This window comes from Hydra vulgaris, chromosome 07, assembly GCF_038396675.1.
Source record: "Hydra vulgaris chromosome 07, alternate assembly HydraT2T_AEP".
NCBI classification, from domain to species: Eukaryota; Metazoa; Cnidaria; class Hydrozoa; order Anthoathecata; family Hydridae; genus Hydra; species Hydra vulgaris.
The window spans coordinates 18,905,632-18,925,000 of NC_088926.1; the positions used below are offsets into that span (position 1 = coordinate 18,905,632).

General features: G+C 26.0%; 2 protein-coding genes across 3 annotated transcripts in view; one reads left to right on the forward strand and one right to left on the reverse strand.

The window, feature by feature from the left end:
• Window positions 1-19,247, forward strand: part of LOC100210564 (ubiquitin carboxyl-terminal hydrolase 24) — a 101,465-nt gene extending 82,218 nt beyond the window's left edge. The window contains exons 26-41 of one of the 2 annotated variants that reach the window (XM_065801283.1): window positions 5,311-5,370; window positions 8,086-8,236; window positions 8,347-8,439; window positions 8,595-8,713; window positions 8,822-8,941; window positions 9,136-9,232; window positions 9,687-9,806; window positions 9,924-10,010; window positions 10,639-10,750; window positions 14,832-14,953; window positions 15,050-15,163; window positions 15,930-15,995; window positions 17,146-17,227; window positions 18,495-18,643; window positions 18,963-19,046; window positions 19,132-19,247. In XM_065801283.1, the coding sequence (XP_065657355.1) occupies window positions 5,311-5,370; window positions 8,086-8,236; window positions 8,347-8,439; window positions 8,595-8,713; window positions 8,822-8,941; window positions 9,136-9,232; window positions 9,687-9,806; window positions 9,924-10,010; window positions 10,639-10,750; window positions 14,832-14,953; window positions 15,050-15,163; window positions 15,930-15,995; window positions 17,146-17,227; window positions 18,495-18,643; window positions 18,963-19,046; window positions 19,132-19,227 (1,672 nt within the window). In that variant the 3' untranslated portion in view covers window positions 19,228-19,247. The remainder of the gene's footprint in view (window positions 1-5,310; window positions 5,371-8,085; window positions 8,237-8,346; window positions 8,440-8,594; window positions 8,714-8,821; window positions 8,942-9,135; window positions 9,233-9,686; window positions 9,807-9,923; window positions 10,011-10,638; window positions 10,751-14,831; window positions 14,954-15,049; window positions 15,164-15,929; window positions 15,996-17,145; window positions 17,228-18,494; window positions 18,644-18,962; window positions 19,047-19,131) is intronic. The other variant, XM_065801284.1, reaches the window with a different exon arrangement.
• Window positions 11,694-14,035, reverse strand: LOC136082194 (zinc finger MYM-type protein 1-like). Its single transcript, XM_065800710.1, has 2 exons — window positions 13,968-14,035; window positions 11,694-13,841 (listed from the first exon to the last, which is right to left on the reverse strand). The coding sequence occupies exon 2, from the start codon at window positions 13,812-13,814 to the stop codon at window positions 11,694-11,696; it is 2,121 nt and encodes a 706-aa protein (XP_065656782.1). The 5' UTR covers window positions 13,815-13,841; window positions 13,968-14,035.
• Window positions 19,248-19,369: the final 122 nt, after the last annotated feature.

The following is a 19,369-nucleotide window of genomic DNA, read 5'->3' on the forward strand; positions in this document are numbered from 1 at the left end:
GTATCGATACATGATGGAAGTCAATCTGAGCATATTGATTAACAGATTGACAAAATTGAAAAAATTCCAGCAAAACAAGCCCAGCTGGATAATTCTTTATATCATCATCGTTACTCTGACAATGTATTGATGAAATTGTTCAGTCTATGTCTGCTGGTGGCACAGCACATGAACAACAATTACCAACAGGCATTAACACTCAGCTAAGCCAGTATCTGGCAAAACCAGAAATAAATATTTCTGGTTTTAAAATTAAAATCAGAATATTTGTTCATTGTTGCTGAGGAGGTCCTCGATGATCATCGTAGTTCACTCCTGTCATGTAATGCTAATATATATTTATGCCAATATTTCTAAAATACAATTCGAAACTGATCAAAGACATTTTAAAAAATAACTGAAGTTACTTTACTTTACATACAAGTTAAAAGTTTCAATTGTTTATCAATTGTTTTGCACAGAGTGTGGAAAAAGTTCCTGTACAAAAATGTAAACAGCAAAAACAGCAAAAGTTCCTGTACAAGACGAGAAACAAATTAAACTTTAATTTAAAACAAAATAATACTAAAAAATACTAAAAGAATACAAAGGAATACAAAAGAATACTAAAAACACACTATATATTGAAAGAAAACACCATGCAGATAATTTTTTTAAATTATAATTTTGTACAGGAATTTTTTCCGCACCCTGTATATATATATATATATATACACACACACACAATTAAAATTTAGAAAAATAGCATTTTATGGAACTTAAAGTGACAATCATCAGCCATGAAGTAAAAAATCAAAATATAAAAAAACTGTTTAAAAATTACAAACTACAGTAGAATGAGTTCTGACTTTATAATACAATAAGGCGTAATAGAAAACTAATCTCCGCTATCAAAAAATGAAAGGAGAAATTTATTTTGTGCCTATATTTAGAAATTAATTTGCCTTTTTTATTTAGCAGATTGTCTCCTTTGTAAAATAATATTTCGAGCTTTTCATTTAAACATGGATTACAAATTTTTGATGTAACATTGTATGTTTTACAGCGTTTGACAATATTCCATTTGATTAAAGGTGTAAAGTTATTTTCTTTTAATTCCCATACTTCCTATATATATATATATATATATATATATATATATATATATATATATATATATATATATATATATATATATATATATATATATATATTTATATATATATATATATATATATATATATATATATATATATATATATATATATAGTAGGTTATAGAGTCACTACTTTGTTTGTGAAATTTTTGTTTTTTTGACAATTATCTTTGAAACCAACTAATAAATACAATTAAAGGTGTATTAAATGTCTTAATTGACTCTCAATTGAATGATATATAATTGGAACTTATATAAATATACATTGGATACTCTGATAACATTTCGTTGAAATATCTCAACGAAATGTTATCCGAGCGATCTAAAATTTGGTGGTTGATTTCTTTCAAACTATATAAACTTTCTTGCAAAAATAAAATAAAATTATCAGAAAAGCAGTTTCAAACAAGGTACAATGGCAAATTTTAGGTCTGCTAAAAGATAAAACAAAAAGCCAATGAGAAAAAGCTCGAATTTGCAATGTTTTGCTTAAATGTGTACAAACAATGTTGAAAAACCACGAGCTACATAATGATGTCAAAGATTTACCAAGGTAGGCCTTTAAAGCTAACTTCAAGAGACCAAAGATTATGTTCAATAAGGCTTAGGTTCAAAGAAATAGCACATACTAGCGAAGATTTCCATTTATTATTAAAAATTGAAGTTTTTTAATAAAACTCATAAGTGAGTACTGGAACATTGTAAATATTATTTGTAATGTACATTTAACTTTTTTGTAGTAACTGAACATGAGGCAAAACAAATATTGCTCTGTAGAAAAAAGAATGTATTGGGTCCTTTTCTTATATTCTTTCTTCTTCTACTCCACCAGCACTGCATACATTGATTTGACAAAATAAAATAAAATACCATCTGTAACATTTATTGAAGATGAATACAAAATCAACAGAAAATTAAAAGTGGTTTCACAACGACACAGCAAATTAAGCTCCGATCTTCAAAGATATATTAGGAATTATATATTTTTATATTATAAAATAATCAGTGTATATTAATTAATTATTATTAAGAATAATACATTTTATTTATTTGTAATCCTAATATATCATTGTCGCTTTCATTTTAAGATTATTCTTTTGAATATATATTTCTTTTTTACTGGTGGGCATTAAAGGGCGGTTTTTAAAGTTATATAGCAATTTATGTTCAATAAAAATCTCTGCAAAAGTAACCCAATGATTATGTACTTTTAATTATTTTTTAAATTTTGCTTGAAATTGTGACATCAATAGAAATGTCTTAAAAATAGAAAAATAAAAAAGGTTTTGAAAATAGTAAACATGAGCTCATAAATTTCACATTTATTGCGAGTTCAATTTTATAGATAATATTATTTTCTCTATGCATAAATCGCATACAAAATAAAGTTACAATTACTGTCTGAGCAAAAACAACAACAAATGTTGTTTAATTACAAAAGAATATTGATCGCAAGCAATTGCACGCTATTGTGGCAACGAAAAATACCAATAATTATTTTTTCCTTCATTGTCATAAAATGTTATTATGGCTATGGTTCATTCAAACATTTAAGTTTGCTTTTATGTTGAAAATTCAAGCAAGCAATGAATCCAGTTTGTTGTAATAAAAAAAACATTATTGTTATTAAACGAGTTTATTTTTCGTTTTAAACAAAAGCAAGCAGTAAAGTAAAGAAATCTATTTTCCTTGTTAAATAAATTTCTAGTACCAGTTTGTTATAATCATAAATCATTTTTTGTATTTAACTTATAATTCAGAGGTGGTTTTTTAAAAAGTTGAGAAATGATAAGTAAAAAAACAATTCAGTCAATTCAAGTACCTAATTTGGTTGACATAAAATACCAAACAAAAAAAGAAAAACAATAACTAAATGACTTACCGTAATATCCAAAGTTGATCAAAATTTCGAAAATATCTGGCGTAAACCACTTCTCGATATTTTTGTTGGCGAAGCACATGTATTACTTGAAGTAGAGTTTGCAATAAGACTTAATAAGTTATTTTATCTATTGGGCCAAAAAGGGCGAAACTTGTAAAGAAATAGCATTTGCAGATGTTAACCCAAACAAGTTTGTTATTTTTTTAGACTTTATTTCTTGCTAACTTTTTTATATAATATTTGCTGTTGTTGGAACATTGCAAAGAATTATTTGCTAATTTTGAGGAATGAATTTTAGAAGCAAGTTGCTGAGAAAATCCCTAAAATCGCTTGGAAAATCCTAATTCTCAAGAAGTTTATTCCAAGTGACATTTTCGCAGTTATGCAATCGGGTAGTTATACCAATAACGGCAGCTTTATTTCAAGTTTTACACAATAATTAAATAAGAATTTCTAATGTTATTTTTCTATTTGTTTTTAATAATAATTAATTTTCAATAATTTTCAGAATTACTATCAAACTTTAATTTGGTGAACTTTATTTGGAAAATGAGATTTTTTTACCTTTAAATTGGAAATTTTAATTTTATGAGCATTTAAGAATACTGCGTTTGACGGGGCTAGCCCACATGGCTAGTTTACATCCCTTAGGGTGTTGTTTTTTGGAATTTGTTCAAAACTGTCATAAACATATTGAAAAATACAATACCACTGATGATAAAATTCGAAAGCCACCTCCAAAAAAAGTTTCAATCAATATGGATCGCCTAAATGTTAGGGTGTCTAAGAAAGTCCTTTTTTAACTTCTAATGAAATGAAAACCAAAATTGAAGAACTGTATCATGTAGCTGTGTCGCCCCAACCATTTGTCGTCATTTCTATGAAACCGGTCTTTGAGTCTGTATAGCAAAACTCCTTGTTTTAAAATGAAATTGATTAGAGCAATTATCATTTGCAAAAATGTTTCTAAATAAAAATGTTTTCTTTGGAAAAACAATTGATGGATTGATGAATCCAATTTTAATTGCTTCTATTCTGATGGGAAAGTATATGTTAGGCATCCTATGAAGCAACCTTTGTATATTCTAAAGACAGTAAAGCACGGTAAGGGGTAATATTAAAGTTTGGGAAGCTATGTCTTGGCATGGTATTGGTTCACTTGTTTTTTTTTTTAATTTAATTAGGATATACACAATTTTGATGCATGTTTTAGATCATTATCCTGTTGAAATATAAAATTTGGTCCAATAATTTCATTTCCAGAAGGCAAAGCTTGGTTCTGCAAATTTTGTCAATGTTATTTGTTAAGTTTGCCATTTATTTTTACTAATTTTCCTGGCTTATTACTCCCAAAACATCTTAGGAGTAAGCCTGTCAAACTAAATGAAATTTGTCCGAATATTTGAACAAATTTCATTTAGTTTTGCTGCAATTTAGGCACTGTTAAACAACAATTTCACTACTTTTATAAAAACTATTTGTTACTTTTATAAGTTGATCTTTAGCTACTGTTGTATTTTTGGTTCTACCATTATGTTTCCTGTTTTGATTACTGTTGGTTTCTTGTTGCTTTTTTTAATGTACAATAAACCCTTTTTGTAAAAGTATCTAGTTTTTTGGCAATTTCTCTCACTACACCCTTCCCCCCTTAGTGTATAATTAGCGGTTTGTTTATCAATTGCCATTATAAAAATGAAAAATAAAAATTTGTCTAAAAACACAACTCCACTTTGTTTAGTACACTGTTAATAAAAAGATATCTTAATTAACAGGTTATTATTGGTTTGCTAGTACTAACTGACTAAAAGATGTTTACTAATAATTTTGATAACATTACTTTACCAATTTCAGGTTTAGACAGGTCCAGACATGTCTGATTTGTTTATTAGATAAAACAACTTTAAAGCGTATACATGTACATATAAATGCGTGTTTACATAACATCTCTGACATCACACTAAAATAGACTGCTGCCGGCAGTCAAGAATAGGGCAACAATTGGTTACATATATACATAATAGTAGATATACATATATATATATATATATATATATATATATATATATATATATATATATATATATATATATATATATATATATATATATATATATATATGTATGTATATATTTTATATATGTATATTTTATATATATATACATATATATATATATATATATATATACATATATATATATATATATATATATATATATATATATATATATATATATATATATATATATATATATTAATTAGCTTTTTTTTCTTTTATTTGTAAATTAATTTTTAGTTGTTCAATGATTGATGGAATATGTCCCTCTCCACATCATAAGCCAAATTTTGAGATAGGGTAAAGAAATTATGTTACTGTCAATATAATTTTGTATATTGTACTCAAAATTGTATTGACTATAAAAATTGTGTTATATTTGTATAGTATCATAATCTAGTGTATTTATGTTTATGTTACCTTGTTGAAGAAAAATTTTACAAAACAACATTCCGGTCATAAAATCAATTCTATATTTGAGTTTTAAAAGTATGCTTTTCTTGATACGTTGTTTGTTGACTTTAATAATAAGTCTAATTCACTCGAATTCACTCGAATCTAAATTTAAAAACTAAAAATTTAATAATTCACTCGAATCTAAATTTAAAAACTAGTCTTTACACACACACACAAAAAATTTATTAACAATAATAATGGTAACAGAAGCCAGTACTTTTTTTAACGGTTTGTAAAAATGTTTATCGCATGTTACTTTTTCATTAAAATAATGCTTTTTTATGACTTATAACTTTAATTACAATTTTGGACAAGCTTAGAACTTTTTTTATATTAGGTAAAGTATTTTTTGATTTTTTTTTTATTAAAAGAGTTCACACCCTTTTTACTGCTTAATTTTTTTTTTCTCCATAATCTTTTTAATCTTGTCAAGTTTTATGGTATGTTGTTAATTGTTATAAAATTTCTTAACTGATATTTCTTAACACTTTCTAGAACCTAGTTTTCTTCGAGTTCGAATAACAGGAACTTGCTAATAATTCGTGACAAAATGATATTTGAAGGAATAAAACTTTTCTTCATGAATAATTAATTTTTTCTTTAATCATAAGATCTAAATTCTTACATCTTATTTTTATCTTTATCTTTTTTTTACCTATTATTTTTATATTTTTATATACATCTTGTTTATCTTTTTATTTGACAAGTACTATTATATAACTATTATTAGTCTTGTTATTTGACTTGTTTAACATCTTGGTAAATGTTAAAGGTTTTCAAGGGTTTGTTTATTTATTACTCATAATTTGTAAAGGGTTGTTTAACATGTCAAGAGATTGTTTGAGATTGACATTGTATAATTTTTATTAATTGTTAAGTGTTTGTTGTCAAAAACGTATCATTATTGTAAATAAATTTTTATTTCTTCAAAAGGCTGTGAAGTCTGTTAAATGCTGCTTTTTCAAGAAGTTTATTTAAATTGTAATGAAAGAAATGGGTGAAAATGGGTGAAAAAAAAGTTAAAGTAGATCAGAAGTGAAGTCATTTTTTTGTGCTTTAAAATTATTTTGACTGCTTTTGGAAAGCTTTTTAAAAAATAGGATTGTTAAAAGAATTATTTATCATATGTTTCAATCAATTGTATTTATCATATTTCAATCCATTGCATTTATCATATGTTTTGGTCCATTGTATTTATTATATGTTTCAATCCATTGCATTTATCATGTTTCAACCCATTGCTATTCTTTTTCTATACTATTTAAATTTAGCATTAGTTTTTGTGAACATTTTTTAAACTTGAGCATAAAGTATCGGAATCAGTAAGAGTCTTATCATTCTTCAATAAAGGAATATCAAAAACATTCCTATAATTATTTAAAGTAAACAATTGAGTTTTGTTTGTGTTAAAATTTACTAGCCACCACAGGCCCCAAGCTGTTGTGTAACAGCTTGGGGCATGCACCATTAATGGAAATTGGTGGTACCTCAGAAATAACTGAAAGTGAAAAAGGGTCTTGTCTATCTAGAAAAACTTTATTATTCTTAAATGAGGTGTTAAAGTTGTCCTAGATGGACAACTTTATTGTCTTTAATATATTTTGGAAGTAAAATGTCTTGAATAATTTCTGGAACATTCAAGATTCAAGAGATGAGAAAGAGTTAATGTTCTTTAAAAACAGTTCTGTTTTTTCCAAGGTAGAGGTGATAAGATCAGACCCATATATGTTTTTGCTAATGACATTGTTAAAGATTTTCCAAAAGTTTCTAAAACCAAATTTCTGACATGTGATATGAGATTTAATAATTTGAGAATAATAAACCTTAGGGTCAGACAATCCCTTTTTGCATTGGTTTCTTGCAATAATAAAATGGCATTTTTCAGAGAGTTATTTTTTTGAAAAAGTTGAAAGTAATGGTTTTCATTAGATATAGCAGCTATAGAAAGAAAGATTTTTTCTTTCTATAGCTGCTATATCTAATGAAAACCATTTTCATTAGATATAGCGGCTATAGAAGAAAGTAAAAACCATGGGATATAGTGAAACTTGACTTAAAACCAACAGGAAGGAACAAAAGGCTCCATGACTTTTGTTGTCATGGGTTGTCTGCAAAATGAGTTACAATGTTATCGATATAAGTTAACTATATGTGTAAGAAAATTTGAGAATAAATAAATTAAACCAATAAATCCAGTAAAGCGGTACTAAAGCCTCTCAATATGTTAAGCACTAATGTCACCAATAATGTTCATAAGTATCGATTGTTCAAAATAATAGAAAAAAATTGTTGTTGATTTACTATAATTCAACAGATGTTAAAGTTACCATTAATTCAATAGTTTTCATTTCATACCTCAGGTTTTTTAAGAAAGGGTTTGAATATTTAAGTATAAACTCACTGAGTTTTAACAAGGGATGATGTAAAAAACAGATGTATACAGCCTATACATATATAGACTAGTTTTAAATAGTTTTACTTGCTTTAAAATTGTTTTTGTTGTTAAATATTAAAGTTTTAGTGGCTATTGAGTTGTTGTTTTTTTAAATTTATATTAAGATCGTATCCTGGTAGTCCTTCATCTTGTTGCAGTTCAAACCCTTCATCGCCTGGCTCTAAGGATGGATTAAGTTTGCTTTCAGCTCTTATTAAAAAAGGGGAACGGAAAGGACTTTTTAAAGACAACATGCCTTCAAGCATTAAGAGAGTTGTATGTAAATTTTATTTATATATATATATATATACACACACTCTCACACACACACAGTTATTCATTTTTTTATATAAAAATTTTTAATTTTTTGATTAATTAAAACTAAGGTCAATGAGGAGAACATAAAGTTTATGCAGCATAAAGATGTCTATGATATTGAATATTTTGAATTTCTGTGCCAGCTTTGCAGTTCCAGCAGAGTTAGTCTTGTTTTTGTTATAATTATGTTTATTTAGTTTTTTAAACCATTTTTTAATTAGACTTTAGCTAATGCTTCTAAAGTTTTTGACAGAATCCTTATTTCAACAGAGGCTGTTGAGTGATTTTAACAGTTTAAATTATTTTTTTTTAATAGAATTTTGATATAGGCGAATCTCATTTAAATGACACAAATGATAATGTAGAACTATGCTGTTTGCAGCTTTCTGTTCACTTTTTGTTTAACACCTATCTAAGGACATCAAAATCATTTAGGTATTCATATATTTGTTTTCATTTACCTATGTCAAATGTTGTGTTTTAGTTATTAGTTATGTTCACTGTGTAAATCACAATAAAGTAATTACTTTTTTTAATTTTTAGAAACGATCTAAGTTTGGAATCATGGTGTACTTGTTTAAAATTGCTGGTAACAACAAGCCATGAATCTTGTAGTTGGTTAATTGATTACCTGTCTGATGAGAAAGGAAGGAGCTATATGCTGTATGTTGTTTTATTAAAATATGTTTTTTGAAAATCTGAATCTTTTTTTTTGTTTGCTTTGGTTTGAATATAGTATTTAAATCTATGTAAATATATTATTTCATATCTTGTATTGTTATTACATATTTTTTATTATACTTTTAATATATTTTAAATATTTTTTTTTTGGTTTTGAACTAAAATTTTTATTTAAGTGCTTACCTTGTTGAATGTCCTGACCCATCAATCAGAGAATTTTTTTCTACATTAATTTACATGATTTTTGAATACAATTATAAAGAGCTAAGCGAGGTAGGTTAAAATTTTTTATATAACTAAACATTAATCAAAAAAGGTGATGATCTGGTTAATCATTTCTTTAAAATACTTGATGTAAGTATTGAGAAACCAAAGCAACAAAGGTCAACATTAAAAATAGTTGTTGTTGTTGTTTGTTTGTTTGTTTTTTGTATTTTTTACTTTTTACTTTCTTAAGGCACAGGAGGCCGAAATGCTTTTTTTCCAATTTATTTTTTCTTTATTGTTGTCTCTCTTAACCAAATCTTAATCACAAACTTTGATAAAAAAAATTGTTGCTCAAAGAAACAAATTGATTTCTAGCTTTCAGTTTATTAAATTTTTTTAAAGAATTGCATAAAAGTAAAACTAGTACCATTTATTCAAATTTTGAATATATTACTAAAATAAATAATAAATTAATTTAATTAAATTATTAATTAAAATAAATTACTTAAAATTTTTTTAGAACTTCAATAAAGTAAATTACCTGTTGTTACAACTTTTTTCATTTCTCGACAATGAACTTACAAGTTATATAAAGCATGCTTCACAATACTTTCAGCTATTTAACAAATACGCTTGCATTGTAAGTGTTTTTTATTTCTACACAGTTTCCAAAATATTTTTAATTGTCTAAACTTATTTTAATTTTTATAATTTTAAGATTGTTTTTTGTTTTTAGTATAGTTTTTAATTCATTTAGAATAAATTGGCTTTACAACATCTTTCTGATTTAAAAACATTCCAAAGGTTTTACAACTTTTTAATAGGTCATAAACCATTGCATAATGTAAGTTTGTATTTATTTATAACAATACATATATGTATATTAATTTAATATATGTTTTTCAACTCTTCACATGTTTCAATTATTGTTTTCAAGCATTGTCTTAAAATTACCAATAACAGCAATTAGAAATGTTTATAAATATAAAATATTGTAAATAACAATGATTTTGTTATATTTTATTGTGAATCATAAGAACTAATAATGTTGTTTTATATAATTGTTAATATTAATAAATAATGTTATTATTAATTAATTGTTAATATTAATAATTAATGTTATTATAATAATGTTGTTTTATATAATTGTTAATATTAATAATTAATGTTATTATTAATTAATTGTTAATATTAATAATAATGTTATTATAATAATGTTGTTTTATATAATTGTTAATATTAATAATTAATGTTATTATTAATTATTTTTAACATTAACAACCAATAATGTTATATATTATTAGTAAAAATCACAAGAGTTATCTTATAATATTTTAAATAATCACAAACAATAATTTATATATTATTGCTCATTATAACAATCAATGTTACATTTAAAACAATATAAGAATTAGTGATATACATTACCTACATAAAATTATTTCTGATTAATAAATTTTGAAATATTTTAGAGTGAAAAATCTATTCGCAAATGGAACAATGTTCAAAAGCAAGAAATTGTTTCATTGTATTTTACAATAGCATTACTTCTTTTGCATAGTAATAATACATCAAAACATGTTGGTAACTAAATTTTATTTATTTAATTAAAATTAGTTTTTAAAAATTTTATTTAAATAAATTATAGTCTCTTGCAAAAGTTTAGAATCAGTTAAGTATTTTTTTAAGTAAATTTGTAATTTATTTAAAATGACATAAACAAAGCTAAGATTTAATTTATGTTATATACATACACACAGGCCCGGTTCTAACAGTTTTCTATGTGTAGGCGAGATGCAAATTTGCCGCCGCAAAAATTAAAAATGCAATAATTTCCAATTTGAAGGAAAATAGAAAAACACTGAAAATCAAACTTTAATATATTTTTATTTTATTACGAAAAATTACACAAAAACAAAGTAAATAAAAAAACTGAATTTATACAAAAATAAAAAACAAAACAAATTCCATTCATGAAAAAATAAAAAACAAATCGTAATTAAAAGTGAATTTTCCTAGCTTTTAATTCTGCGAAATCTTTAACCAAATCTTCTATGTCCAAATGATCAGCAATTTCTTTCTCGATGGAAATCGTAGCTAGACCAACTAAACGATCTTGACACATTTGTGATCTGAAATAGGATTTTATTATTTTCAGCTTTGAAAAGCTTCTTTCAGCACTAGCAACTGTGACTGGTAACGTTAGTAGTATGCGAAGAGCTATCGAAAGGTTTGGGAATACTTCGACAACATTAGATGTGTAAATACATTTTAATACACTTTTTGGATTGCTATTGGAAGTATCAAGTCGTCTCCCAATAGCTTTAATTTCATACCAAAGTTCGACCCCGTTGATATCAGATTGGCCATTAGACATAAGCGCTAACTGCAAGTCCTTACAGTGTTTCAATAACTCATCATCCGTAAAGTGTTTGCTGCCGATATTGTAAAGAAACCCAAATAACTCGTTATATTCCGATAATTGCGTAAATCTTTCATTTATTGCTTGAATTGCGATGTCCAATATTCAATTGAAAAAAGATACTCTGAAGTTTTGTTCTGGTGATACTATCGGTTCATCACGACCTTCGTATAGGAATTGTCTACTCTTTCTGCGTACGGGATCATCCACATCAAATCCTTCAAAAATTTCTAGTTCAACTGCCAATTTTTTTGCATTTTTAACCATTGCGGCAAATGCTTCATCACAGCAATAATCGCATAGGAAAGATTTGGTAGCGTTTAAATGCTCTAGAGCAAGCGACAAGTCTAAAGCCTGTGATTGGAGCATTTTGCTGACAATATTAATTTGGAATAAAATGTCATACCACAATACCAAGGAGCAAACAAATTTGAAATTTGAAATATTTCTGGCTATTCCCTTTGCCTCTGCGCGACTCTTGACTTGTGGTGCAGTAGTTAATGTATTGTCTTCTGCGATTTCAATTAGTGCATCGTAAACTCCACTAATCTGAAATCGAAGTGCCCGTACGGCATCAAACCTGCTTTCCCAACGAGTGGCACTTAACGGTTTTATAGTCAGATCGCTTAGGTGGTTTAATAATATACTCCAACGGTGAGTTGATGCTGAGAAAAAGTTATAAATGCCTTGAATTAAATCAAAGAATGCGACAGCCTCCATACAACAATTAGCTGCATCGTTCAATACCAAGTCGAGCGAGTGGGCACTACAAGGCACGAAAAAAGCTCGAGGATTTAGTTGACGAATTCTGGCTTGCACACCATTATATTTTCCGCGCATGTTGGCTCCATTATCGTACCCTTGTCCCCTCATGTCATCAAGATTTACGCCTAATTCCTGCAACTTATCGATAACAACTTTTGTCATATTTGCTCCCGTTGTGTCTTGTAATTCAAGAAAAGTTACGAAGTGTTCAGAAACTACGACTTCAGCTGGTTTTTCCGAAGATGATTCAGTTGCACTGACAAACCTAAAAACAACTGTCATCTGCTCCATGTGGCTTATATCGGGGGTACAGTCTAAAATAAGTGAGTAGTACTTTGCTCGCTCTAGTTTTGCTAAGATGTGATTTTTGATTTTATTAGCAAGCAATTCAACGATTTCATTTTGAATAGTTTTTCCGAGATAGGTGGTGTGAATTTCACTTGTTGTTATTCGTTGAATATGTTTACTCATAATAGGATCATAATTTCCTAAGAATTCAATAAATTTAAGAAAATTTCCGTTATTCGGTTCGAAAAGCTTTTCACATGTTCCTCTTAATGCTAGATTTTGTCCAGCAAGAGTTCTAATTAACGTTATTATTCTTTCAAGAACTTGTCGCCAATGTTGAGTTTCAGATTGAATTATTTTCTGATTAATTTGATCAATCGTAGCCCCTGATTTAAGTCTCACCTCCAGATCTCTCCAATTTAGATATGCAGTAGTGTGGCCACTTGATGTTTCATGTTGTTTAATAATAACAGAAATATTTTTCCAATCTCGGCAGCCGTCATGCAATGACAGGGAGAATTTATTCGGACTAAATATCTTACAGCAAAAGCAAAATACAGTGTCTTTCGTAATGGAGTACACCAACCAAGTGCGTTTAATTTTATCGCCATTAGACATTCGGCGATAAAAATGAAAGCTTGAAAATTTTCTACCTTGTTCATCTTCGGGAAATAAAGACGGCAATTTTTGAATTGGACCATACTTCATCAGCAATGCTTTAAATTTACCATCTATTATAGGCCATTTTGCCGGATCATTAAAATTAAGAGGCAAATCTTTATTGGTTTTGGGGTCTTCACCACTTTGATCTTCATTGTTTTCATTTTGTCCTATATCATCGACGTTCTGTACAACAACTTCACTTAAATTGGAGATAAATTCCACTTCATCAACATTTTCTGGTTCTTTAGCAGTTATATCATTTCCAGAATTTCTATATTCATTAACACTAACACTATCCGCATATTCTATTTCTCCACCGCTTTCGATTTCAATTTTAACTTCATTTTGGTTTGAAGTTGAAGCTACTATAGGTGCCAGTGCTTTTTCGCTTGATGACCTGCTCAAAAAGTGCAACAAAGCATTCTTCTGTTTGGCAGAATTTGCTTCACGTTGAAGCCTAATTTTCTTGTATTGTGACCCAGACAAGCGCTGTCTCTTACCACGGTCCATTATATTGTATCGTTTAAAGAATTTAAACTTAAAAAAAACATAGCATTGATACATATACCTAAATTTTTATATTTAATAATAATAATAATAATAATAATAAGTTTATTCAAATACATGAAAAAGAAAACGAAAAAACAAACTTTAACTACTTACTTATAAAAATTATTGTTAGACAAATATTATTCAATTTATAAAAGGGTATAATAATTTTTTTTTTTTTTAAAGTTAAAGTTCGTTTAATAATACACTTTTATAACAATTTACAATAGATATCTCAAAGATAACTTCAATAAAATTTTTAAGAAAAATTCTTAGGAATATTCTGGAACTTTAATTTGCTTAGTCAGCGCCTTTTCCATCCCTGAAAAAGAAAAAAGAAACTTTTTTTTACTGTTTCTTCTTCGCCAAATCCCAAATGTAAAACATGTATACAAACAAACGCTTTTATTACTATATTATTTATTTGAAAAAATTAGTATGTATTAAAGTTCCCGTAAAATACAACGCTGCCTAAGCAAAAAATTTGTGGACAAATAGGAAATGTTATAATCTACAAAATCCATAACTTTAAATTATAAAAATGGAGTGAGTACGTAGAAGAACTTGGAAATTTTTAAAAAAAATAAAATAATTTCTTGTTACAAAAAAAAAATTTAAAAATTTTTTTTTTTTTGGGAAAACACAAAATAAATTAAGAAAATGCCGCTCTAGAAAAGTGCCGCCGTCGGCTGTCGCCGACGTCGCCTACGCTTAAAACCGGGCCTGCATACACATGTATGTATAAAACATAAATTAAATATTAGCTTTGTGTATGTCATTTTCAATAAATTATGGATTTACCTAAAAAATACTAAACTAATTATAAACTTTTGCAAGAGGCTGTTATCATATATGTTATCATGTCATAATGTTATCATATCATCATGTCATAATGTTATCATATCATAAAATTAAAACTTTCATTTAACTTTATTTTAACAAATTTTCTTCTGTTGAAACTGATAAAATTTATTTCAGCATCGTCTGTATTCAATTGCCCCCCTCCTCAAAGTTTAGTAATATTTTGTGAGTCTCTACAGATGAGCCCTGATATTGAAGAATATTTCTATGGAAAGCCAGGGCAAAGGTTTTTGATTGAAGTAAATTTTTTAGTGTAACTTGTTCAACTTTTTTTTTTGTTTTGTTTTTGCATTTGAATATTATTTTACTAATTTTTTAAAATTTTGTTTATACAGATTATTCAGACATCATTAGAGTTACCTCAATTAATCAACACTGTTGTAGATATTTTAGTTTATGGATGCTGGTGTAACATGGAATATTCTCTTACTTTTTTATCTGAAATTTTGGTATAATTTTATATAAAATCTCTTTTAATATATATATATAAATATATGTATATGTATGTTTCTATATATCATTGTATGTTTGTATCCATATTTAAATTATACAATTTAAATTTTGTTTTTTTTATTATGTTAATTCCACAATATTACTTAATTTTATTATATTGTGTTAAAAAAAGTTTTCATTCAAAAAAACAATATGAATAGTATTAAAAATCGCAATCAACAAAAAAATTTCATAAACTTTTCCATAAAAACTTTTTACAACATTGTTATGAAAAATTCTATACTTAGATTTCTTTTTGCTGCCTCATTTTTGAATTAAAATGTTTTTCATTAAATTGTAGAATCAGAATAATACTTAGATTTCTTTTCGCTGCCTAAATTTTGCATTAAAATGTTTTTCATCAGAATAATACTTTTAATTTGCAATGAGTAAACTTAAAACTATTTCAAATAAAGTTTATTTTATTCAAACAATTACAATTATTTTTAACAACATCTGGTCCAACTTCAAATATTCAACTTTACTTAAAGTTTTAACAGCAGAATATATTTTGATCAGATTCATTAAAAAATTTCAACTATTTTGTTTAGAACTGATAAAATAGAAGATTTACTTTTCAATTTCTTAGCATGCCTAAAAATTGCGTATTTTACAATCTGTCCTTAAGTTCATTGAGTAATGATAAATTTTTAAACACCCATACTAACTTTTAGTTTTAAGTGTTTTTAATTTGTTTTATACTAAAAAATATGTTTTATTTAGATACTTTTAACCGAAGTGCCGGTAAATGATTTAAAGTCTACTTTTGAAATGGTCAAAGTTATTTTAGTAAGTTTTCGTTATTTTTAAAGATTTTTTTGTTTATAAAATATGCATAGTTTTATTCATTATAAAGTCATTCACCTAAAACATTATAAAGTCATTCACCTATAACATTATAAAGTCATTCACCTATAACATTATAAAGTCATTCACCTATAACATTATAAAGTCATTCACCTATAACATTATAAAGTCATTCACCTATAACATTATAAAGTCATTCACCTATCACATTATAAAGTCATTCACCTATTACATTATAAAGTCATTCACCTATTACATTATAAAGTCATTCACCTATAACATTATAAAGTCATTCACCTATAACATTATAAAGTCATTCACCTATAACATTATAAAGTCATTCACCTATAACATTATAAAGTCATTCACCTATAACATTATAAAGTCATTCACCTATAACATTATAAAGTCATTCACCTATAACATTATAAAGTCATTCACCTATAACATTATAAAGTCATTCACCTATAACATTATAAAGTCATTCACCTATAACATTATAAAGTCATTCACCTATAACATTATAAAGTCATTCACCTATTACATTATAAAGTCATTCACCTATTACATTATAAAGTCATTCACCTATAACATTATAAAGTCATTCACCTATAACATTATAAAGTCATTCACCTATAACATTATAAAGTCATTCACCTATAACATTATAAAGTCATTCACCTATAACATTATAAAGTCATTCACCTAATACATTATAAATTCATTCACCTATAACATTATAAAGTCATTCACCTATAACATTATAAAGTCATTCACCTATAACATTATAAAGTCATTCACCTATAACATTATAAAGTCATTCACCTATAACATTATAAAGTCATTCACCTATAACATTATAAAGTCATTCACCTATAACATTATAAAGTCATTCACCTATAACATTATAAAGTCATTCACCTATAACATTATAAAGTCATTCACCTATTACATTATAAAGTCATTCACCTATTACATTATAAAGTCATTCACCTATAACATTATAAAGTCATTCACCTATAACATTATAAAGTCATTCACCTATAACATTATAAAGTCATTCACCTATAACATTATAAAGTCATTCACCTATAACATTATAAAGTCATTCACCTATAACATTATCAATTAGGAATTAGGAGATGGTATCCAGAACAATAGAGTTGAAATATTCATAGATGGTTCCACGGAACATAGTATATGTGGGATTTTAAGTATGTATTTTATTTTAAAGTCAGGTAAATTTTTATCTAAAACAAGTTTTTTATTGGTTCATGAAATATTTAATAATGGTTATTTTTTAACATGGTTTTGACATTTTACATTGGTTAATTCCAATATTTTGAATTTTTTTTTTTTCGTTAACGCTAATCACTATTTTGTATTGTATCTCACTTCCACCCCAATGTCATTTCTACCCTAAAAAAAAAAAGTCTGTTTAGGGGCTCAAATAAAATCACATTCCCTGTAGTTCTGCACTCAGCCTGTTTATTATTAAAATATTCTTATACGTGACACACTCCTTGATAAAATGAGGTTTTATAATAAATTAATGAAATGGCTTAAATCTGGTTCAAAGTTTAACATTCATTGTCGATTCATTTGACATTTTTATACTTAAAAACATTCCATAGTTGTCACACTTTGTGATTTTATCAATTTTAATGAAACATCCAGGTCAATATTTTTTTAATATAGTTTACTATAAATTATTTATTAATAAATATTTTATAGTAAACTATATTAAAAAATAATAAATATAAAATAAATATAACAGATAAAAAAAATCTTTTCAAGATTTATTTTTTTACATAATGCATAAAATTTATATTACTGCTTTTAAAACGATATTTATTTAAAAAAATGTTTAAAAATTTCTAAAAAGAAATTTTTAAACATTTGAATTTGCTTTATATTTCTTTATAGTTATTATTAAAAATTTATATAGAGTTAATATCTAAATGTTATAAAGTTTTATAAGTTAAAGTTAAAAAGGGATATTCTTTTAATTCTTATATTTATATATTTAGTTAATTAGTTCCAGACCTATTCAGCTATTCATAATTAGTTCAGAGCTATTTTTCTATAAGTGTGAGACATGGCAATTACTGTATCTTACATCTAATAACTTTTCTTATTATTGGAGTAAAAAAATTGCAAAATATGATAGAAAAATAAAAGATTTAACTTTTAACTATTAGAACAATTTGATAGATTTACATTATCATACAGAATATTTAACAAAGGTTGTAGACTTTATAAGATATACTCAAATCCATAATTAAAAATAAACAAAGGTTGTAGTCTTTAAAAGATATCTTCAAATCCCTAATTAAATATAAACAAAGATTGTAGACATTATAAAATATCTTCGAATCTATAGTTAAAAATAAAAATGAGAAGTATTAGCCTTGCTTTACATCAGCCTATAAAACTTGTTTACCAAAGTAAAAAATTTATAAAGTGATGGTTTTATTTAAGAACTTATCCGTTCATGCCACCAAGATGATGCTCAAAGAGCGTATCTATGCATGAAATTCCTAGTTAAAAGTGACAACAAGTTAGTGCGCAACTTTTTACTTCAAAATTCAATAAAGTGGCAGTGGGCTGTTGAATGGCTTAAAAAAAAGGTAAATTTTATTTATTTCAGATTTGATAAAATTTGTAAGATTTATTTATTTTTTTAATAAAAAAAGTTTTTTCAAATTACTTTAGTTTTTTGCTTTATGAAAAAAAAATTGTAATCAAAAATTAAAATTTTTATATAAAAATTGCAATTTTTATTATTAAATCTTTAACTATTTGCCAAAAAAATTAGTTTTAATAAATGTTTAAATGAATGCATGTGTTTCATAACATACATATTTTCTTTAAACAGTTTTTTGTTAACTGTAAATTTTTATTTTTTTATGATGTCCTATAATTTTAATATAATTATTTCTTTTCAAGATGAGTGAATTTTCGATGTGGTCAGCTCGCTCAAATACCTCAAATGATAACCACACTTCATTTCAGCGAACCAATAGTGCACAAGTATTTTTTTTTTCTTTTTGGATTTTACAAAAAAAGTTTTCTATAATTATCTGGATGCTGATAGAGCTGTTTTTTGATTTTTCAGAACACTCTTGCTGAAGCAACAAAGTTACTCATAGAAACACAATCCTACAATAGTTCAGGATACCCTAATGATATAAATGAAGATGAAGTTTCATAATAAATATTGTTGCTTTGGAATTTTTATTTGTCATTTTTATTCAAAACTTTTATGTTTTTGCTAGCTAAATTTTTAAATTTTCAAAGTTTTTAGTGTCTCATTAAATTTTATTGAGATTTTCTGATTAAATGACCTATTTTAT